We start from the raw sequence: 22,724 nt of genomic DNA on the forward strand, positions 1-22,724 counted from the left end.
GAAGTGACCCTGATGTGTCCCCAGCGCCTCCTCCCTCCTCTCCACTGTTCCACTGACGCCACCAGAATAGTGGATACAAGGCAGCCTCACCCCCGACTGTGCTACTCACACATCCATAACCACTCAGGAGCTTTTCATTGGTAAACATCTGATCCCAGCCACCCCCTGAACACTTCAGGGCCGCCTTCCTTCACAGCATTGCAGGCTCAGGAAATGACAACTCACTGAATGCCCATCTGAGCCAGACACCATGAAGGAAGGACAAGCCATCACAAAGAAAACACCACGCATTCCAAAATCAAACCAAGACAACCGCGTGAGAACAGCTGTGCCTTCTCTAGCTTCTGCACACACCACCAAGTAGATGCAGGGCCGGGTCCAATTGAGAAAAGAGCACTGGATTTGGAGTCAGAGATCCGAAGTTATATCGCAACTCCTAAGCTAACTAACTAGCTGTGTAACCTGAATGAGGTCACTTAACCTCTCTGAACCCCTACTTCCCCCTCTCCAACACAATCACAGGTCTGTAACTATGAGTGCATTACCTTGTTTTGGCCACCAAACATCAGATCCCGTCAATCAGGAATCTATTATCCCCAGGTAACAGAAAGGAAACACTGGGAGAGGCAGAGCAGCTCAGCCAGGATCATATAACCAGGGTTTTCCCCTGGGCCTCTGGACCCCAAAGCTCACGTCTGCCCCATCCTAACCCATCACCTCCTTGGAACCCTCATGAGCAGCAAAGGAGATCACACATGGTAAAGTCCTTTGTTATCTATCAAATGCTGATCAAACGGAAAAGCGAGTCTTTTGGTCAGTGTTTGAGCCCACTGTCTAGGAAACAGAAAGCCATACATTTTTAAGAAGTAAAAATTTTAAAAATAGTTATAGAGATAGATAGAGGTGTATATCATATATAAATTACATGTATATTTCTATAGCTATATTTAAAAAATTTTTATATTCCACGTCATTCCTCTACTCCAGCAACCACTCTACTTGTGACAAACATTATCAGATAAGAGTGAGGGACCCAGGCAGGACTAGGTTCTGAGCCTGCCATGCAGTCCTGCACCTGATGCATTTTTGCCCCAGTAAGCAGCCTCTCTCCCTCCCTGGTGTTCAAGTCAAACCTGGGTTAGATTCCCTGCTTCTCATCTCTCAATCTGGATTCCTCATGGGAAAAGATCCTGAGACAAAGATTTGAGTAGAAGTGGTTTACATGAGAGGTAACCCCAAGAAACACTAGAAGGGGAATGGAGAAGACAGCTGAGGAAGGGAAATAAACCCAGAGAAAAGGAATGCTATCAAGCCCATTCCCACCGTGGGCAACTAGAGCTGACTGTTTCCTGGGACAGGGAGCCAATGGAGAACACACATTTCAGAGCTGGAATATTCATCCACCAGCACACAATAATCATTGGCTGAGGGCTGCTCTGGAGGTAGAAACCCCCAACACTTCTGACCTGCCCCACGGGCGAGCAGAGAGGCTCAGGGCCGGAGAAAGCCCTCAGGTCCTGACAGCTGGCAAGAGTGGAGAGGTACATGCCCAGGGAATATGGGCAGGCACTGAACCATCTGCTATGCTCACTAGCTGTGTGACCTTGAGGACATTACTTACCTTCTCTTATTTCCTTTTCTGAGCCTTGAAATGGGGATAAGAATGTCTTTCTCACAGGGATGATATTATAATTCAATGAGGTCATGTATGTAGGGGATGAGCTCAGTGTCAGGCGTGCAGCAAACACTCAGTACATACTCATGGTTTATAATCAATAATCTTTAAGGGCTTCCTCCTCTGGGAGGGTTGAAGTGGGGGAAGGAAACAAAGAAAATTTGGAGAAGGATGATCTGGAATGACCCACTGCTAACTCCCCTGTGGGCACCAATGCAATCAGTGCCTTAAGTGAAAGGTCTGGAAAGACATTCAATGGACCCCAGACCCTCCAAAGGTCATTATTTAGGAGTCCAACCTGATGCAATGTCTAATGACAGCAAAAGGCCCTAAAAGAAACTAAAACTAGATTAAAAGAGGCGTCTCCCTGGTGCCTTCCATCATTTCATTTCATAAAGGATTTCAGACCCAGATGGGGAATGAGACTTTAAAACAGGCAGCCAGCCAGTGCGGGCTGAGAAACCTTCTTGAGGGAGGAAAGGCCCCAAATAAATGCCCCTGTCTAGATTACTTTACCCAAGCCTATCCCAGAGGCCCATCCCTAAGAAATTTCTAGGCTGCTCCCAGCCCCCTGAAGCAGTGTAGCCTAAAGTGAGTTCCAACAAACACTAATGACCCTTGTTATGGTCCTTAACCAACAGATTCAGGGGTCAAACATGCTTGATAAAGGATTCATGCAATATCCTCCTCTTGGCAAATTTTAGTGCCCATTAACATGTTCAAAGCTTTAAAGTCCTACAGTAAAGAATTCTGTTTAAGCCAGTATTTCCAGAGCTCATCTGACACAGAAGCAAATGTGTGTAGGTGAAACATCTATTGGCTAATGGCAGCCCTGGGTGCTGGGACGCAGGCTGGGTTATCTTTGAACTTCCATGGCCTCGCACAGTGCCTGGTATACAGTAGGCACCTAATAAATGGTTGCTCTCTGAATGAATGGGGAGAAGGCTGAAAGAATGACTTAATAATGGCTTTTAGATCTGTGAAGTGATATAGTATCGGCAGTGCCAGGCGACAGCTCTCTGTTTCCAAGAAGGCACACGTTTTAAATTGCAGCAGGAGGGATTTTGGAAGCCCTGCTCAGAGTTTAGGATTGCAATCCACCAAAATAGGCTTCCAAGCCAAGCTGCATCGCTTCCTTCTGTGGAGGTGTTGGTCTAGCACTTCGGCACAGCAGAGTCTGTGTGCAGTCGTCCACCCACCCCACCACCCATTCATTCATTCGTTCATTCATTCATTCAAACCCTCACTGAGCACCTACTATGTTCTGGGCACTGAGGTCCCTGAGGTCTCTGAGGACCCCTTCCAAAAGCCAACTGGGACCGCAGTGAGCTGTGGGATCAAGCCTCAAGACTCCTAAGGGGAAGGGAGAGGGGACCACCCAAGTGTGAGGTCAGGAAGCCTCAAGCCCAGAAGCAACAGCTCATAACCCACTCAGAGCAAGGAGGAGGTGGGAGGATTTCACGCTGACACATGAGGCTGGCCTGAAGAATAAAGCCACTACTGTATCCCCATGTTTGTTTGTCTTTCCCCCTTTTCTGGTAACTACATCCCATTGTTCCCAGAGAGCATCCCTGCCCCCACCTCCAGGCCTGTCCTCATACTCAGAGCTCTAATCTCTTCTTGCTTCCCTGAAGCCCTATTCCTCCTCCTTCAAATCATCTCCTAGTTCCCTACCTCTTGCTATGTTGCCCCACCCTCTTGATCTCCTCGTTCTCCACATTCTGTACATCCGTTCTGGACCAGGAGTGTCCTCAGTGTTTTTCGTATCCACTAGCAGACAAAGGAATGAATAAACCAGGACTCAAATCAAGGTCCATCTTTCTGCTGACCGCCCCCCCCCCGCCCCACCAGCCTGCTTTGCCTCAAACTGGAGGCAGGGGATGGGGAAGTTTGGGAGGAGAATATGAGTCTGGGTTTGGGGCATCCCTCCCACCCTGTTTCACCATTACTCATCGCCTTCCAGATCTGCATCCTCACATCAGCACATACTCCCAGCCCCTCCTGAATGTCTCCCAATGGCTCATCAGGTCTGTAACGGTTTCGCTTTTTTCAAACAGAGCCTGAGATGGTCAGGACGACAGAACACCCTAACAGACTTTAGGAGATAGTCACGCTGATGCAAGGCACGAAACCACAACATCCTTGGGTTGAGGGTGACCTGGGCAGATTTCTTGGCCAATGTTCCCAAGCCTGGGAGTTGGTCAAGATCACCTGAAGAACTTTGAAACCTAGATCCAAGCTGTTTAAAAAACAGATCCATTCTTGGACCCCACCCCAGACCTCTCAAAGCAGAATCATTTCCTCAGTAACAATCTTAGCTGAGGCCATCCAGTCTCTATGTGAAAACCTCCACTTACACAGCTGCCTACCCCGGGAGACATGTGGTTTGATGGCTGCAACCCCAAAAGCTAGAAAGGTATCTCCTACCTGGAGCTGAAATGTGTCTATTGTTTCCACCCATTTGTCACAGCCCTGCCCTTGCGAGCAACTAAAAAGAAATTCAGTCTCTCTTATAATGTCTGGCCACAGGGGTCCCAGCAACAACGTCTTGCCCAGCTGCTTTCTTACCCTGCTACAGCCTGCTCTCCTCCCAGCTAAATATCCCCTAGCCTTTCAAATGTTCTCTCAGAAGTCAAGGTTTCCAGTCCCCTTACCAAGCTGGTCACACTCCTCTGAATTCTGGAATCAACCACAGTATTTCAGAGGGGACCTGAATCTTCCTATGAACTGGGTATGCCTATCAACATACCCAAACAGCCTACTGGTGTTTTCCAACAGCCAGCCTCAAAATGCGGGTTCACCTGGGGTGCACAGTCCATTAACTAGAAATACTGATTTCGCTTGCAACATTGTATGTAAAGAGAGATTTTCCCTGTCCTCCATCTGGACATTGCCTTGAGAAAAGCTGGGGGGCGGGGGGGGGAGAAGGAAGGCTTTCCAATTATCTCCATGAAGTTTTGAGTCTGGGTGAAAAAAATCATGCTGGGCCTGCCCTCTGTTAGCTAGCCATCCCCACCTGATAAGCACAGACGGAAGAAGGATATGCTAAAACATAACTTATGTAACAGCACCAAAGGATTTATGGGTACAATCATGTCAGAGTTCCTGGAGCCAACTATTTCCAATCCCAATACAGGCTGCCCTCCTGGGAAGTAACAGGCCAGGAGCTGGACTCCCCCCACACACAAGACAGGTACAGTTAACTGAGGCACCAGGCAGGCATCATGGACAGGAAGTCTCCCACAAAGAGGCTGGTACAGTCACAGGAGTCTCCCACCTGGCATTGCCCAACACTCACATTCTGTCTCTGGCTGGGACCAAAGTGGGAGCCCCAGCCACACCACTTAGGAGAAAAAAGGCCTGGCCCAGCATGGGCCACGGCCCTGCTTCTGCTACCGGCTGCACCTTCTCACAGAGTGACTTGTGGCCAGGGCCCATCAGCATGGGAAAGCCTTTTACACGGATTTTTAAAACTCTTCCATGAGGTTGAGCAGGTTCCTGTGATGGGGTTTAATACGTCATCTGTGTCCTCTTTATAGACAAACATGAGCATGCTGTTCCATGTTCCAAAGCACACAGACCTCCTTCTCTTGCTCTAGATCAAAACTTAGATTGAATTATTAACACTGAACATTCCCACAAATACAGAAGCTGGTCGTTTTGCTCCTCGACTGGGTCTGTGCCCTTCCTGAAGTCCTCTCCGTAGGAATCGAGGCATCCCTGGGATCTGGAAGATGACCCCCTGCCCAGAAGCCCTGCTTGACCCCACCCCCAGAGGCTTCTGCCCCCACCCCCGAAACAGCCCTGCCCTGTTGCACAGAGGAGGCAACATAATCGAAAATAATTAGCAAATATAGTTGGCAAAAAAACATTAGACTTTAGGAAGACAAGCAGACCCTACTCGGCTCCAAACTCAGAGCCAACCCCCCACCCTGGGGTTCACTAAGGCCAGATTTCCCCTGTCCAGAAATGTGGATGACGGGGGGAACTGGTGGCAACTCCCAGCCACTGCAGTAGAAGCGTGTCCTCCTCCACAGCACCCCAGCGAGCAGGCAGGGAGTGGCTGTAGGCAGTGCACATGGGCCAGCTATAGTGACCCACAACACAGGCCTCTGGGCCAAGCTCCAGAGCAAGGAGGTGGCTTTGCAATGGGGTTCACTGGGCAGCTGAGTGAGTGGGCAGTAGGAAGAGTTCTTGAAAGGGAAGGATCGGATTCCTGTATTTCAGGGGAGCTGACCACTCAAGTCGAGCCCTCAGCCTCATTATGGAAAGTGGGGGGGTGTGCATCCAGGGTACCTCCCTGAGGAGCCAGACGTCAAGGTCAGAAGGGTGATTAAGGCCCAGAATCAGAAAGGCAAACAGCCACGGAAGCCAGCCACCAGCCAAGAATAAACAGGACAGAGCTGCAATGATCTCCTTTCAAAGTCAACACAAAGGCTTCCTTAGGCCCACCTCCTCCATTGCCCTGGTCAGCCCAAGCCACAGACACACACACACACACACACACACACACACACACACAGACACACACACACGTGTGTCTGTGTGTGTGTGTGCGCGTGAGCAGACATGCATGCACATGCACAGCAGTCAGTTCATGGTCTGTATCCCCATCCCCCTCCTTCCCCAGCCTCCTAGCTACAGACGCTCGCACGTGCACAGTCACAGAACATCACCCACACAGCGCCTGTGCCTTTCTGATCTCTGAAGCAACTGGTGACAGTTACAGGTTCAAACAGTCACAAAGGAAGAAATGGAGGAGATCACTGAGTTTCTCCAAAAGGTTTAGGGAGAAGAGAGGAAGGAGCTGAAACTCCGCTGGGGAGGAGGGTGGGTCATCCCACACCGTGACGGCAACTTCTAACAGCTCTCCCAAGCTCACAGGGACCCACATGGGGTCAGAATCTTCTCCTCTGAAACCATGGCAGGCAGGCTTAATGTGGTTGCAGAATAATAATAACCCACATTTGAACAGGACTCTCTACTTTTCAAAGAGCTCTTCCATCCATTATCACCTCCCAGAGTAACACTGGACAGTGGAGATGCTCATCCCCTCAGTCAGATAACCCCACAGGGCCCAAAGATATTTTCTCCAAAATAATCTTTAATAGTTTAGCATATGTAATGGTTGTGTGAGCGTGCTTGTTTGTGTTTGTGTGCGTGCAGAGGCTTTATGTAGCAGAGTGGGATACAATCAAACAAAAATGGGGTTGCTATGGCAACAGGCTCCGGCATCATTGCAGCCTATTAACACAAGTGAGGAATGTGTTTGGCAGATGCGAGTGTTATTTATGGTATGGGTGTAGCAGAGGGACTTCTAACAGGCCAAGAAGGAGAAAAAAACAACCCTGTGACGCTCCTACTGTACCCCACAGAGGAGACAACGGTGAGACAAGAGCACAGGAGAAGCTGCAAACAGGCAATAAGAGATGGGGAAGCAGAACAAGGAGGCAGGCAGAGGAGAGGAGAAAGGTGGGCAGAGAGCAACAGGGGACTGGCAGGGGCAGAAGGAGAAAGGAAGTGGGAGAGGAAGAAGAGGGGGAGAGGGACGGATACCGGGGGAAGAGCTAGAGCAAAAGATGTAGGAAGGGAAGAAACATCATCCCCCAAAGGGGGATGACCTCTTGGTTATCTCTTGAATAAAAACCATCAGGAGGCACTAGTTCAGAAACCAAATATTTCTCCTCATAACTGGAGCAAAGGGCAGAACCCCAAACACAAGAGGGGCTGGGGAAGAATAAAATACCCAGGTCGGACGATGATGTTGAGGAGTTGAGCTGTGGGAGTGAGGGGGCCAGCCTTGCAGGAGGAGAAGCAAAGAAATGCCAACACAGTTTACCCAGGGCCTATTATGTGTCCAAGGCACCACGGAGGGGGGGATTTCCAAAGCCCCAACATTAGAAACCATGCACTGCTGTTCCATTTCCCTGGACATGTGTCTTTATCAAAGAAAAGAACAAGGCATCTAATGCAAGCCATCCTCAAACACCTGCTGCTCTGGGGTAATCTGAGGCAGAGGTTAATGCTGCACTGTCCCACTAATATTTCCCAACCATCCCTCAGGGTTTGGTCAAGAAATAAAAATTCTATATCAGACATAATCAGAAAGGTAAATCATATACAAAAAAAAAAAATACAATTTTCTCTGAAACCAAAAGTCCCTTGTCCTGGACCATTCCTAACAAGCTTTGCTGTCCTCAACAGAGAAAAGTGTAAGAAGTTAAGTGTAAATCCACCCAGAAGCTTACAGCCAAGTCTAAAGACCACAATGCGGAAAAGCAGCATGGGATGGGAGGTGGTAAAGGTAGGGAGAGAAGGGAGAGAGGTTTGCCTGAGAAAGAAGTCAGACAGTCACTCTGCTGTTGCCACAGCATTTTCATGCGAAGATGGGGTTGGAGCTCCCGAGGCCCAGCACTCCTTTCCTGGGAACTGACTCCAGTCTCATGAACCCATGCATCCAGGATTGCCTAGGGCTGGTTCAGAAAAATAGCCCGAATGATCCTGGAAATCTCTGCTTCTCCATGTGGATGACATGCCCTTCCCTCTGTAGAAAAACTACACCCATCCGAGCAACCTGCGTCCCATCCAAGCCAGGACCAACACCCAAAGATACAACATCCATGATCGCCTGGGTCCTCAAGTCAGAAGGAGTTGGAGGTTTTATAAGCACTAACAATAGTAGTTAACATATATATATATATATATGTATATATCTCCAGGTATATCTCCAGCTCCCAAATCCCCAGCCTCAGACAACTGGCAGGGTTATCATTTCTCCTCCTTGAGACTGGGCAAGGAGGTATATGTGTGTGTGTGTGTGTGTGTGTGTGTGTGTGTGTACACACACACACATACACCTATATATGTATATGTATATATACATGCATATGTATATGTACGTATATATATATATATATATATCACCTCTCAGTAGGTTCCTCTCTCAAGTTCAAAGCTGATCTCTGAAGATTTTTTTCCTTCTGATCCCAGATCATAAAAACTTCAACTAAGCTTCAACTACCCCTCCTACTCCACTCACTGGAACACCACCAAGTTGGCAAGTAGTTATTAAATCCCTACTAAGTATCCTGAAATGTCCTAGACAAGGGAGAGAGGGTAGAAAAGAAAAAAACATACACAGGATTCCTGCATCCAAGGAGCTTACGTTGGATGGGGAGCAAAACCAATGGGCACTGGAAAGTAAGGAAGTGCTCCACTCTGTGGTTCTGACTCTGTCGTTAACCATGCAGTAGGGGGAGAGGCCAGGGTGCCTGGAATGGAAGGAGGAGCCCCTGAGCAGGAGGTGAGGGGTGAGGCTTGGCACAGAGGTTGCAACTGGAAGGGGCATACACATTTCTTTCATTTTCGAGAAAATATCTTGGGGCTCAAAGAGGTTGCAGATCCCCTTCCTTTCAGTCACAGAGTACTTTGGAGGTAGAGCTAGAGCCCAGCTCCCTGAAGCCCATACTGTGCTATTCCCTGTGGGAGAGTATCACACCCAGGAAGCTGGGGGCACAGGAAAACCCGTCAAGGAAGAGGCAGTACTCAACATGATCAAAGTCTGAGAAAAGGCATGAGAAGTGGGGAGAAGAAGGAAGGCAGTGCCAACGGAGTATGGTTAGAGGTTCTCTCAGAGGACACACACACCCAGAGAGAGGTATGGGGTGCAGAGCAGGGTCCACGGTTGAGAGACTAGCCTGCATCAAGGGCCCCCTGACTCTCACAGCCAAGCTGCACTAAAACAACTAGGCTCAGCAGGGGTCAATGGATGAAGCCCGTGGAGCTCCAGACAAGGCAACTGCTACTGGGAGGCGTGCATGTCAGAGGGGCCAGTCTCACCAGCGGTCAGGAGAGCAAGCACACCTCTCTCCCAGAAGCCTTCAGTGGAGTCACCAGTTAACCAGGCAGAGGTTTTACTTCCTCCAGAGCCCACCATTCTGAGCTCATGGAACCAGTCTCAGCAGGGATAAAAAGCACTGCCCCTGCCACAAGCAATAACAAGGAACACCCAAGGGAAGGGGTCATGCCACCCAGCACTAGCTTTCCGCTCAGGCCAGAACACCGCCACACACAGAGGTTCCTTCCTACCTTTGCTAAAGGCAGCTTTTTTGGCTTTAGGGCACTTTTGTAAACAAAGCAAACTTGTCAGTCCTCCCACAAGTTCGGGTATATCTCCAGCTCCCAAATCCCCAGCCTCAGACAACTGGCAGGGTTATCATTTCTCCTCCTTAAGACTGGGCAAGGGGCACCCAGGGGCTCCCCTCCCCAACCCTCTATCCAGGAATCCTTAACAAACCAGGATGGAGAGGCTGCTGCAGGGTCCAAGCCACCTTTATGAGGAGCCTTTTCTACACAGGGACAAGGAAAGGAACAGGGACCTTTCCATAGAATTTTCTCCTCCAACTCTCCTTCCTCACTTGCATCCTCACAATGATGGCTACATGTCTTCTAGGGGCCAGGAACATTACAAATAATACAAGGACATCTTTTTTGTAAATGAACACGCTGGGGCTCAGAAAGGGTTAAAAGGCTCTGAAGACACCCCACAGCTGGCACAGCCGTGTCTCTCTGGCTCTTTTCACCACTTTAAAGGTGATGAGTTACTTCTCTTTGGCGTCAGGCCAAGGCCTGCCCACCCCACGATCTAGTCCCTGCGACCAGGTGGGCTCCTACCTGCTTGAGCAGGAACTGGTCCTGGGCGTTGGTGCGCAGGGCGATGGCCAGGTGGAGGGCAGACAGCAGCACCCCACTGAGTACCGCGGCCCGCATGCGCACAGGCAGCAACGTGTAGATGGTGTAGATGAAGAACACGGTCCACCAGATGCCCTCCGAGGCGCTGCGCGGCTGGGGCAGCAGCAGGCCCACCACCTGGACAGCCAGCACCACGGCGATGAGCGCGTAGCAGGCCAGGCCCATGTGGTCCTGGTGGAAGGCGGCGCGGTTACAGAGCACAGCCATGACAAGGATGACACCCACCGCGGCCGCCAGCACTGCCAGGTAGGGCAGCTGGAGCGGGGGCCGCGCCGCGTGGAAGGCCAACATGACGAGGCACACGAGCACCAGCACGGCCATAAGCATAGTGAGGCTGCTCTGGTTCAGACGGAAGAAGTAGCGCTGGTACAGCCGCTCCAGTTTGTCCGACGGGAACTTCTTGGAGCGGAATATCTGCAGCAGCGCCAGGCAGCAGGCGCCCAGCGACAGCACTGAGCCGGGCCCCGCGCCTGAGCCGGCCGAGCTGCTGCCATCCCCTGACCCTTCGTCGCCCTCGACGGCACCGGCACCGGCCTCCAGCTCGTCCGCCGCGCGGCCCTTGCCTCGCCGCTCCTCCAGGCCCAGCTCCACCGAGCGAGGGCGCACCTCGGTCCCGCCCGCTGCGGCCGCAGCCGCGGCCGAGCCGCCACCGCCGCCCCCAGGGGGCGCCCGGGTGCTGCCCCCGCCGGCCGCGCCCCGCCGCTGCCGGCGGCTGCCGCGACCGCAGTCGTCGCCGCCGCGCTCCTGCCAAGCAGATTTGGAGCGGAAGCTGAAGCCGAAGCCCCTGGCCAGAGGGTCGTCACCACTCAGCGGAGGATCGTCGTCGTCGTCGTTGCGCCAACGATTAGCCAGGCGCTGCTGCTGCTGCTGCTGCGGGGTCACCGCCCCCCCGGGTTTCTTGGTGCAGCTGCGGGTCGAACCCCCGGGGGCGTGGGGGTAGCCATTGGCGCGGGAATCGGCCTCCCCCCACGCCGAGCGATGTTCCGGGCCTCCCCGGGACGCCGGCGCCGCCGCTGTCTGCGCCGCGTAGCCCGGGGGGCTTACGCTTTTGGAGCCGGACATCCCCCCCTCGGCTTCGTCGTCTTCTTCCTCCTCCCCCGGGGGCCGGGCCGGGGGTCTCCAAGGGGACGGCGGACGGCCGAGCAGGGGGACCAGGCTGGGGTCACACGTCGAGGGCGGCCCGGGGCCCTGCGCAGCAGCGGGGCATCTTGGCACCCCCGTCCTGAGCGGAGAAGCAGGGCAGCAGGAGGACAAGCGGGGAGGCAGGCACAGCCCCGAGGTGAGAAGTGGCTGAGAATCCGCGTCTGGAGTCCCAGGTCCGAGATGGAGTTGGCTCCGAGCTGGGGCAGCTGGGTCTGCTTGAGTGGCTGCGCCGCGCGCAGAGGGACGTCCGGACTCCTGGTTCGCGTCGAGCTCGACGAGGACCGGAGTTGCGGACGAGGCGGGACGGAGAGGTGTCCTTGCGGGCGGCGCCTCTCCCGGGCTGGCAATGCCGGGGCGCGGCGTTCGCAGATTCTGCCTAAGCGGGGCCCAGCGGCACACGCGGCGAGGCGGCGGCTAGGGCGGCGAGGCTGGGGTCCCGGCGTGGAGACCGAGCGGGCACCCTTTCCTCGCGGCGGACTAGGAGCGACTGGGAGGTGTGGGCGCCAGGCAGCATTATTTTCTTACGAGGGGTGGGGAGGTGGGATGGGGGGTGGAGAGGACGGGGGAGGGGGCGGCGGGCGGAGCAACAGCGCCGGGGCCCTGGGGGGTGGGTCCTAGAGCCCAGGGGGGCCGTCGCCCGCATCCCCCACCTCCCGCGGAGAGAGTGGGAGCGAGGCCCCCGCGAAAGCCGAGCCGAGCTTTCAGCGCGTCCGCGCAGGGGGCGGGGGCGAGGACCGGCTCCTGCGGCGCGGCCCTTCCCCTCTCGCCTCCCCCTTCCCCCCAAACGGAGCGGGGCTGGCCCGGACCCGCTGGCCCAGGAGGGCTGCCTCGCCGACTCCGCAAGCCCTAGGCTCCTCGCCGCCGGCTGCGGGCCCACCGCGGCCGGGCGCAGAAGGACCAGGCGGAGGGCGGAATCCGGCGCAGCGCCGCCGCCGTTCTGCCCCAAAGCAGGCGGGCTTCTCCCGGGGAGTACGGCATCCAGAGATCGAGGGCCGGGGCTCAGATGCAGCCGGCCGAGAGGGGTCCGCCCAAGAGCTGCTGCGGCCCGGGGGCGCTCCGGGGAGGCCCGCGGGAGCCGGGCTCAGGGCGCGCCATGCACGCCTCGGGCCCTGCGCCGCTCCGGCCGCTCGCGCCGCTCCTCCCTTCTCGCCCGCTTGCCGCCGCCGCCGCCGCCGCCGGAGAGCCCTCCGCATCCCCTCCTCCCGCCGCCTCCCCGCCCCCCGCGCCGCTCCGGCCTCGGCTCACAGCGGCGCGCGGCCGCCTCCGCCCCCCGCCGGGCCGCGGCCCCCGCCTCTGCGCCCCGCCGGCATCCTCAGGCCAGGCCCCGTGAGGCGCTCGGGGCCGCGGGGGCCCCAGTTCCCCTTCCTCACCTAAATTTCTCGCCGCGCCCCCTCCCTCCCTGGCTCCTGGAGCCTGGTCCAGCCCGCTGTCCCTACGCCGGACCTGGGTGGCGTGCGGTCCTCCCCCCCACCCCCGCTTGGGTTCTTGCGCCCCTAGTCCAAGCTCCCCTCTTTTGTATCCCCTTTTAATCCCCCTCCCCCCCCCCCATTCAACCCAACTTCAGCCCCCGCGCTGCGCCCCCCTTCCCTGGCCGGGCTCGATTGGCCGCTTCCTGAGCTGTCAGACTTGACTCCCGCGCTCTTATTGGGCGATTCTCTGGCCGGGCGGCAGTGCCAAAGGAGGGCGCACCGGGCTGGGGGCGCCCCGACCGCGACTGCCGCTGGGAGCGGGAGACCAGAGTCCCCGGAGGGACCGGAGAGCCAGACCCGGAAATGGACGGGGGAGATGGAGAAATTGAGGATTTCTGAGACGCAGGAGGACGGTGACGGAAAAGATGGAGATGCAGTGGGTGAGGCTGATGCAGCCAGGGCGGGGCGGACAGGAACGCTTTGGTGGGTAGTTTCCGAGAGAGAGCCCTTCAGACAGCGCTAGGAACACCTGGCGTTTGTGAAGAGTTTTTGCCTGTTCACACATTTAAAAAATCTCATTTGGTTTCCCTCAGTAGCCCTGGGATGTGACAGAGACCAGGAGACATGTGACTATTCCCGATTTATAGATCCGAAACAGGCTTCAGGAGTGTCATCAACTTGCCGTGGCCACACGAGTTCCCTAACTTGCGACCGAAAGATCTCCCATCAGCACCAAACTGCCTCCCCTACCTAGCAAGCTGGTAACCCGGAGCAAAGCGGGGTTCCCGCTGGACAACGAATGACCAGATACTCCTGCCCAGCACTAGTCACAAAGAGGCAGGAGTGGAGAAAAGGACTTACTGCGGATCAAGGAGGATCTTGGTCTGTGGAAGATGTACCTACCCAATTCCCCTTGCCCCTAGGCTGTTCTAGTGGAAATTCTGTCAGTCCAAACAGTGGGAGGGGTGGGAGACCACACCTCTACTGGAGAGAGAAACAACCTTCACTTTGGTCTTCTTCCTCCAGCTCTCTCTGCAGAGCTTCTGACAAGGAGCCTGGAATCTGAATGATCTTCCCTTTCTCTCTCTCTCTCTCTCTCCCTCTCTCTGTTGGTCATCTCTTTGCAGATTGCAAGACAAGCCTTGCCAGAGTTACAAATTGGGAGGAGAAACATTTGGAGAGATCTGAGTAAGATAACCCTTGAGTAATTTAGCCTTTGAATAATCAATCCATGGTTAGCTAAGTCATAAAAAAACACCATGAAATTTAGTCAACAAACATTTGCAGAGCACTGCTATGTGCAAAAAGCACTGTGCTAGGTGATCCAGGGATAAAGAGATGACCTAACTCTGGTTACAATCAGGGAGGGAGAGGAGCTGGCCACTAACTTCGGTTTAGAGCTCCAGTTCAGTCATTTTGGGAATTGAGAGAGGGGGAGAAGGGGAATTACTTCCCATTGTGAAGGAAAAAAAAAAAAAAAGACTGGAGGGGTGTCTGGGTGTCTTCGTTGATTAAGCATCCAGCACTTGATTTCATCTCAGGTCATGATCTCACAGTTTGTGAGTTCAAGCCCCACATCGGGCTCAGCACTGACAGTGTGAAACCTGCTTGGTTTTCTGTCTCTCCCTCTCTCTCAAAAAATAAATAAATAAACTTTTTAAAATGTTTTTTAAAAAGACTCTGGAGGCGAATCTGGGGCTAGCAGAGGGATAAGTAAGAAGAAAGGAAGAATGGACTGATGTTTAGTAAGCAACTACTTACTACATATCTGTAAATATCAATAAACATTTTGAGGAAGACATTATTCTCCCCACTGTAAAGATGAGAAAACTGTGACTTAGAGAAATCAAGGCCCGTAGTCTGTAGCAGAATGGAACCTAAGTACAGCCTGCCCCTTATACTCTACCTCACTTCCTGCAGCATATATGGTATGAGAGACGCCCAGAGAGGCAAGTGCATGGACCGAAGCCAAATGGCCAGAGGTATCAAGGTGATTGGGTTCCGTCCTTGATCCTCTTATTCTCTGAAGCTCTCCCTAGTTCATTCCTTTGCATTTTATTCAAATGTTTAAAAATAACCATCATCTTACCAAAAGAGCTATGTATGGTTAAAAGTAGAAAACCTAACCCCCCCAAAAAAGACAAAGCAAACAAAACACATTCATAATCATACCATGTAGATCTTAATTTTTTCCTTAACAAAAAATAGGGCTTTTACTGTGCAAATAGTTTTAGAATCTGCATTTTTCTACTTAGCTAAATACTGTGCTAAATATTGCATTTTTCATATTGGCAAGCATTCATCTATAATATCCATTTTATTGTCCAAACAGAATTCCATTGCATGAAAACAGCATAATTTAGTTAGCCAATCCCCTACTGTTGGACATTTTTCACTGTCACAACAGTTTATAAAAAGTTTCCACTCCTCTACTGTTATAAACAATGAACATTTTTGCAGAGAAATCTTCACACCCATCTTTATATCCTTAGGAGAAATTCCTACAAGTAGAATTGCTGGGTCAGAGGATAAACATTTTTTTCCTTAAGGTATTTCTGAAATTCTTATCTTCAGCCCCTGCGTCCCTTGCCTATTCCAAGCTTAGCCCTGTCCACTGGAGAGCTCCCCGTGGATGCTCCTTGGTACCCACCAGGGGCAGATTCAGTTTGTTTAAAAGGTCAGGGAGTCTCCTAAAAAGTCTGCTCACCCTGTTTTTTCACCACTTGTGGAATGACCATCCCCCAATCTCCCTGGTCTTGGAGTGGCGAACCCTCCTCGATCCCTATCCCTGTCCCAGAGTCCTGCTGCGCTACCCTCATCGTTACACATCTGTCTCCTTCCACATTCTCTAGCTACTATCTTCACCCACATCCTCCCTGCTCCTCGCCTGAACCATCTCCAGCTCTCTTCTTCCTCCATCCTTCTTGCCCTCAATCTGTCTTCCACTTTGTCCCCCACTTTGATCATGCCTGTCACACCCCCTAACTGAAAATTGTCCACAAAACAGCCTCTTCCTACCTGCCTGCTTTCACTGCCAACCACTTCCCCATGTCATCCAACCACCCTGAATTGCTCCTTAAGCCTCTGTAAAGATCACCTTTTCTACTCTGCACAAATAGCATTTATGGTACCTCTGTGAAACTCTCTCCAGTGCCTCACCCAGGCTGTTAGGCACTCCCTCCTCCTCAGCTCCCAGCACACCTTGCTTTTATCTCTATTATAGCACTTGTCACATTGTATCATCTTAAGTTGTTTTCAGAACTATCTCCACTGTCAGCTGAACTCCTCAAGGAGAGTTGGCAGAGTTGGTATCTTATTCTTGTGCCCCGTGCTTAGCTGGGTGTCTGGCACAGAGGAGGCACCCCATAACTGTTTGTTGGTAAACAAATGGTACATCTGAGGAATAGGGAGCGGAATGGAGTCTTCTGCAGGGGAGGGCAGGTTGCAACTGGCAACAGTGGACGAAGATGGAGAGGTGGGTTGGATTCTTGAATGCCTTGCAGAGGGAAGGTGGGCTTTCAGTTTAAAGAGCCCCGGAATTTGGGGACAAGAGTGTTCTGACCCATTATGTTTCAGGAGGCAAACTCTGGCAATGATGTAACTAGACTGGGAAAACAAGATCCAAGAGCTTAGGGGCCCAGTAAGGAAACGATTGCACAGCACAGGTAGACTGAGCCCCGAAGTGAGATGATGGGAGCGAGGTGCTGGTTGGCAGATACCTGTGGAGGGCTGAAACCCAGGGGTCAACCCCTATGAACAGGAGGAGTCCTTAAGGTCAGAAGAAAACCGAGAGAGGAACAAAAGGCAAAGGTTTTGATGACCACTTCCAGGATGTGCCCTCGGCTGTTGTCATCAGAGAGGGGCTGACCCAACGCCACTTTCTGAAATGAGTGCTTGGTTTGTAGAGGTGAGGTGACCACACACCTTAGGGCACTGCAGCTCCTTCAGGAGATCTGCTGACACCCCCTCCTCCCTCCAGCCATCTTCTCCTTTGTGCCTCAGTGACCCTTTAGGATTTCGTTCTTCACTCTCCCAGGTTTCTTTCTGGAAGAATATTTCTGTTTTGGACATTAGAATATTCATATTTTAGAATATTTGGAAATATTTGTAGAAGTGGGTATCAGTAAGACTCCCCTACCTAAAAACACCTTCCCTCACACTGCCTAAAATTCTATTAGATAGTCATGCTTTGGGATGACAGTCATTCTCTAAAAATGAAGGCAGGGGTGCCTGGGTGGCTCAGTCAGTTGATTTCGGCTTGGGCCATGATCCCACAGTTGTGGGATCCCAAGTGGGTCTCCATGCTGAGTGTGGAGCTGCTTAGGATTTTTTCTCTCTCTCTCTCTCTCTGCCCCTTTCTCCTGCTCATGCTCTCTAAAATAAAAAATAAATATTAAAAAAATATGAATGCAAAAATCTAGAGACAAAAAAGCAGATCAATGGTTGCCTAGGCCTGGGGATGGGCGGGAATGGGGAGTGATGGCTAATGGGCACAAGAGTTCTTTTGGGGGGTTATGAAGATGTTCGAAAGTTAGATTATGGTAATGATTGTACAGCTTGAAAAATACATTAAAAGCATTGAATTTCACAGTTTAAACCACCAGGTGAACTTTATGGTATGTAAATTATATTGCAATAAAGCAGTTGAAAAAATGAATGCAGATACCTCTTGAAGACTGAAGGATTCATGCCAGGACTGTTCATTTTTATCAAGTCAATGTGAGTGAGTTTGATCAGAAGGCTTCCGCCACTAATGCCCAACCAAGGCTGGGGAGCACGAAGAGAATGGATGCTTGCTGTTTAGGATGAGTGAAGGAGAGAAAGGAGAGAATGCCTGGAACCACCGAGCATTTCCCAAGGCACGTGGAAGCAGAAAAGGGCTTGGGTGCCTGGGAGCAGGAAGAAAGAGGGCAGAAATGAAAGCCAGTTAGGACGTCAGGGTCACAAATGAACTTTGCCCTGCCCTGTAATGAGTTCTTCACAAGGAATTAAGGAACTCTAAGACCCCTAGGTCTCTATGTAGGGTGAAAGAATCTTAAAGATCACCCTTTCCCAAAAGCGTGTCACTCTCACCTGGATATTTGCCTTTTAACAGTAAGCCCCACCCTTCAAACTAGATGATTTACCTTTACCACAAAGAGCTAACTCATCAACAAATCAGAGAGTCGCTAACAGGATGGAGCACTGAGTGTCTTGAGGGTAGGTCATCCTTGGAGGCTCAGGACATGGGTGGCTGAAGTCCCTGAGGTCCCTGGGAGCCATTCTCCACTCTGGCCCACTCCCCACCAGGAGTTCTGAGGAGGAACCGAGGATATCAGCCCTCTGACTCTTGACCTCCGTCTTCCTTGGCTTGGAAATCCAGGATGGTAAGAAGTTTGCAACTGGCCGTAGGGAACCAGGCCCTAGATTCTTCCGGACCCTACACTCTTCCAAACCTCTGGGCCTCAGGGATAGGAAATATTCAAAGAGCTCAGATTGTAGCTGAGGTGGAAATGGCTGATAATAGCTCGATCTGCCACTCTTCCAGGTGTTGACATTTGCATTTTAATGGAGGCGGTTAATGCCTTCAGAGCTGAAGAAGTGACTAATACGTTCTTTTAGTTGCTACTGGAGGTAAGTGAGTGACCCTTTGCTGCCCAGGGCCTTTTAATGCCGTCCAGTCAATGCTAGATCACACTTGACGGGCAACTGCCAACCCTGTGGACTCTAATGCCCACATTTCACACTTTATCTTGGTTCCTGTTCTTGATTTGCTTTCTTTCTTGCACTTTATCCTAAATGTCTGGAAACATTCCCATGAGTCATTTATTCTTTCAACACACATAAACCGATTCTCCATTTCAAGCAGAAAACTGTGCTGGGCACAGTTGAGTGGGAGGAGCTCAAGTCATGGGCCAGCAAGATGGTACCCTCAAGAAGTCAAAGGTGAGGGAATCACAGAGCTGCACAGCAGGGCCACGTCAGCAGAGAGTATGTCATGCAGCTTGTGCCCGGTGCTTCTTGAACACTCCAAACAAGCGCTGTGAACTAATAGGAGAAGAACATCCCTGGGCTGGGGGAGCAAGAAAGACTTTGGGGAGGGTTGAGAAGGACCTTATGTATGCATAGAAGTTGGATATACAAAGACTGGATGGAGTTCTGAGGATTTAAAGCATTCCTCCAGTCACAAAAGACCCCCTATGGTATGATCTTATTTATATGGGATGTCCAAAAGAGGCAAATCTATAGGGACAGAAGAATAGACCAGTGAGTGGTTGCCTAGAGCTGGGGGCAGGGGAGAAGGGGGACAACTGCTAATGAATACAGCGAGATGGAGAAAGCTGTCCTAAGATTGTGGCGAAGGTTCTACAACTCTGTAAAGATATTAAAAACCACTGCATTACACACGTGAAATGACTGAACTTGATGGAATGCAAATTATATCTCAATAAAACAGTTAGAAAATGGGGGGAAAGGTGAGGTCCAGAAAGACCATTCCTTCAGTAACCCTGCTTTACAATTACAGAAGTTTCTAGTTTTTTCCTGTGTGATGGTAACTTTTTTTTTTCCTTTTGAAGGTCCATTTTTAAGGTAAAAAAATTTCATGGACCCCAATTTTAATTAAGAAAATACATAATGGGAAAAGGGTATTATAAATTTAGTAATTGATTTAAGTGAATTGATACTTTATTAATCACAATAGCATCCACATGTTAGAAAAATGGTTCTGTATCTGTAGGGGAAACATGTTTATTATGCCTACAGACAGGGTTTAGTGGTCCTCTTTTAAGATCTCCTCAGTTCTTCATAGTCCTCAGCCCACAGGTTTAGAATTCTGATCCATGCTCTACCAGGATGTTTTGGGATCATCTTCACTGTCAGGTGAATGCTAATGGATTGGGACCCACTTGTAAAAAACATGATACAACCATCACCCATTGATGTTTCTGCCTCTTCAAGTTCTCAGCCAAAATGGCGCCCTTTCTTTTCCCAAACCAATGAGCTTTGCTGAGAGCGGATCCAGCAAAGAAGATAGCCAGAGCCATGCTGGTTGGCAGACACTTGTCTCTAGCAAATGTAATTAAAGGCAGCAGCAAGTAAGTGCCTATTAATTTTTCATTAGAAAAGTCAAAGGCAACCTTCTTGGAAGACAGCATCATTGAACTTCAGCTTTGGTAGTTAAAGCCAGGCTTTCCCTCACTATGTATACACCCTTTCCTATGAGTACACACACACACACACACACGCACACACACACACAGTCCATAACTACTTTATTGAATCTAAGAGAGAAGGCACAGAGGCAAGTGCCCCTATACCCTACAGAGGTCATTTTGTCCCATCTTGTCTTAAATTATCCCAATGGCTATCTGCACACATAATTGACTATGTATATGAACCTTATACAGTATAATGATATCTCTCCAGACTGTGTTTACATTCCACTTTTATAGTTTGAACCTTTTTCAGATGCCCTTGGGGAGATTACTATTCAGAATTCTCTATGGCAAATCCTTTTGTAAAGAAAGTACACTGCTTACTCCCTAATGTGCTTGTTTTGTAAACCAGGAGCAATGTTGCAAGGTAAGAAGAGGGGAGCTGAGGGCTGGATGTGAACCCCCCATCTGGCCCTAACAGCTGTCTCCCTATTGGTTGGCAGATCCAATTCAACTAAGGAAGAGCTCTAAGCCTGGAGTCAGAACACCTGGAGGTTCTACACCAGTTCAACTAATTTCTGGCTGTGCTATATCCTATGGTGACTTCACCTCTCTGAACTGCAGACCACAGCCAGCAAGAATACCAATGCTTTCCTACTTCCCTTGATGACTTGTTATAAGGCTCAGGACGATGATGTGAAATTTCTTTTCAAATTATTCACCGTTATGTAAAATTGGAGTCATTCTTAATTTAGCCAAGTCATAAATTTATTCTTAATAAATAGAGAGGTCCATTTTAGAGGTAAGCATGGAATGAGGTACATTTCTAGGTCTCAAGTTTTTGCATACATTTATGGATGACTGTGATAAATATTTTTATGTCTGTACTGAGTGTGTACCAGTTCCTCTAGTAGTCTGGAAGATCCGCTCTTTCATCTCTGCTGTGTTCAAAGCAGGGCCCCCAGGGCCATGCAGATGAGGTCTCCACTCGCAAAAGACATTCCCTTTTGCAGGATTCTGACAGACCGCAGTCTGTCTGCTGGGCAGACTGGAGACCTGCGCCCTCCTGCAGGCGTGGGTGGTGATCACTGTGGCCCGTGAGGAGCTTGAGTGGTGCTGAGTGCTTTTTCTTCTCTCAGTGGCCACTCTGTATGGCCTTGGAGTGGTCTGGTCCCGTCTCTGTGTCACTGACTTTGGATCTGTGATTGGGGATGGCATGGCAAGCCAAGCTGTGTTAGAAATCTTGCTGGGGCTGGCTGACCTTCCCCAAGCTGGGATAATCTCTCTCCCTGGCAACAGGCAGAGGCACCAAGGGACAGTGACAGATTGTGAAATCCTGGGGTTGGGCTTTCTAGAATTACTTAAAGAGAGAAAATAGTAACAATACCTTGCATTTGTATAGTGCTTTTAAAAGACTGAAAGCAGCCTTTAAAAGCTATTCAAGGAGAAGGCAGCATTGGAATTGTCTGGTAAAGAATGAACCAGGTGGGTAAGAAATGTATTCTTATTCTTAACTACTCAATAACACTGAAAGTGTTAAGAGAAAGCTCCCCGCCCCCCAGCCCCCACAGATGCAGAGGTGGGGAGGCAGAGGAAGAAGTAGAGGGACTTGATCAATATCACACAGCATTAGGGGCAGAATTTGACCTAACCTTCTTGACTTTTTTTGTTAACCCAAAGCAGGCAGAGAGGATGAAGTTGAATGACCTAACAGTTTGCTTTGTTTGAAATCTGTGGACAGCTCTAACTGAGTCAGACATTTTGCCTGGTCCTCTGGGGGCATACAGGAATATGCTCTTTGTTATTGGTCAGAAAGCAATAAAGAAGTATAGAGATGGGGCATGAGAAGAATTGTTAATCTTCTTGCAAGGTACTACCTGACGTGAGGTCACTAAGGATCTTCAAGCAAGGCAGGACCAGACCCGACAGACAGGCATGGATGGAGCTGCTTCTGTTGCCTAGGAGTTTCACTGGTGTTTGAAAAAGGGGTCAGCAAGCTCTGGCCAGTGAGCCAAATGTGTCCATTACCCTGTTTTTATAAATAAAGTTTTGGGGCGCCTGGCTGGCTTAGTAAGTAGAGCATTCGACTCTTTGATCTTGGCGTTAAAAGTTTGAGCCCCATGTTGGGTGTAGAGATTACTTAAAAATAAAATCTTAAAATAAATAAAGTTTTATTGAAATATAGCCACACTCATTTATTTATTGTCTCAGCTTGCTTTTCCACTACATGACAGAGTTGAGAGGTTATGATAGAGATCAGAGGAACCACAACACTGAAAATCTTTTACTACTTGATCCTATCATAAAAAGTTTGCCAACCTCTGCTTCACACCATACACGCAAAAAATTAACGCAAAATTTATTATAGACCTAAATGTAAAACCTAAAGCTATAAGAAGAGTACACAGGAAAAAATATTTGTGACTTTGGGTCAGAAAGATTTCTTTGATATAATACCAAAAGTAAAAATCATTATTTTTCAGATTATTCAAAAATGCCTTGATAAATTAGACCTCAATAAAATTAAAAACTTTCAAAAGACATTGCTAAATGAATGCGAAGATAAGCCACAAACTGGGGGAAATTATTTGCAGATCACATTTCTGATAA

General features: G+C 50.3%; 2 protein-coding genes and 1 long non-coding RNA gene across 3 annotated transcripts in view; 2 read left to right on the forward strand and 1 right to left on the reverse strand.

The window, feature by feature from the left end:
• The window catches only part of ADCY5 (adenylate cyclase 5), a 145,414-nt gene extending 133,461 nt beyond the window's left edge, over window positions 1-11,953 (reverse strand). The window contains exon 1 of the mRNA XM_060639765.3: window positions 10,349-11,953. Coding sequence (XP_060495748.3) covers window positions 10,349-11,488 — 1,140 coding nt within the window. The 5' untranslated portion in view covers window positions 11,489-11,953. The remainder of the gene's footprint in view (window positions 1-10,348) is intronic.
• Window positions 11,617-22,298, forward strand: LOC144617422 (uncharacterized). Its single transcript, XR_013557938.2, has 2 exons — window positions 11,617-11,705; window positions 13,575-22,298. It is a non-coding gene; the product is annotated as an uncharacterized LOC144617422 (long non-coding RNA).
• On the forward strand, window positions 11,750-22,298 carry LOC132683621 (uncharacterized). Its single transcript, XM_078432555.2, has 3 exons — window positions 11,750-11,867; window positions 11,951-13,418; window positions 13,572-22,298. Exons 1-2 carry the CDS (start codon window positions 11,750-11,752, stop codon window positions 13,096-13,098), a joined length of 1,266 nt encoding a protein of 421 aa, XP_078288681.2. The 3' UTR covers window positions 13,099-13,418; window positions 13,572-22,298.
• Window positions 22,299-22,724: the final 426 nt, after the last annotated feature.

Source organism: Panthera onca, chromosome C2, assembly GCF_046562875.1.
Source record: "Panthera onca isolate mPanOnc1 chromosome C2, mPanOnc1 haplotype 2, whole genome shotgun sequence".
Lineage (NCBI taxonomy): Eukaryota > Metazoa > Chordata > Mammalia > Carnivora > Felidae > Panthera > Panthera onca.

What these genes read in the sequence shown, in the direction of transcription:
- LOC132683621 (XM_078432555.2), top strand. Translation starts at nt 11,750, where the DNA reads ATGGAGTTGGCTCCGAGCTGGGGCAGCTGGGTCTGCTTGAGTGGCTGC. An exon ending in GGACCGGAGTTGCGGACGAG is followed by an intron (nt 11,868 to 11,950) that starts GCGGGACGGAGA and finishes ATTCTGCCTAAG; the next exon opens with CGGGGCCCAGCGGCACACGC.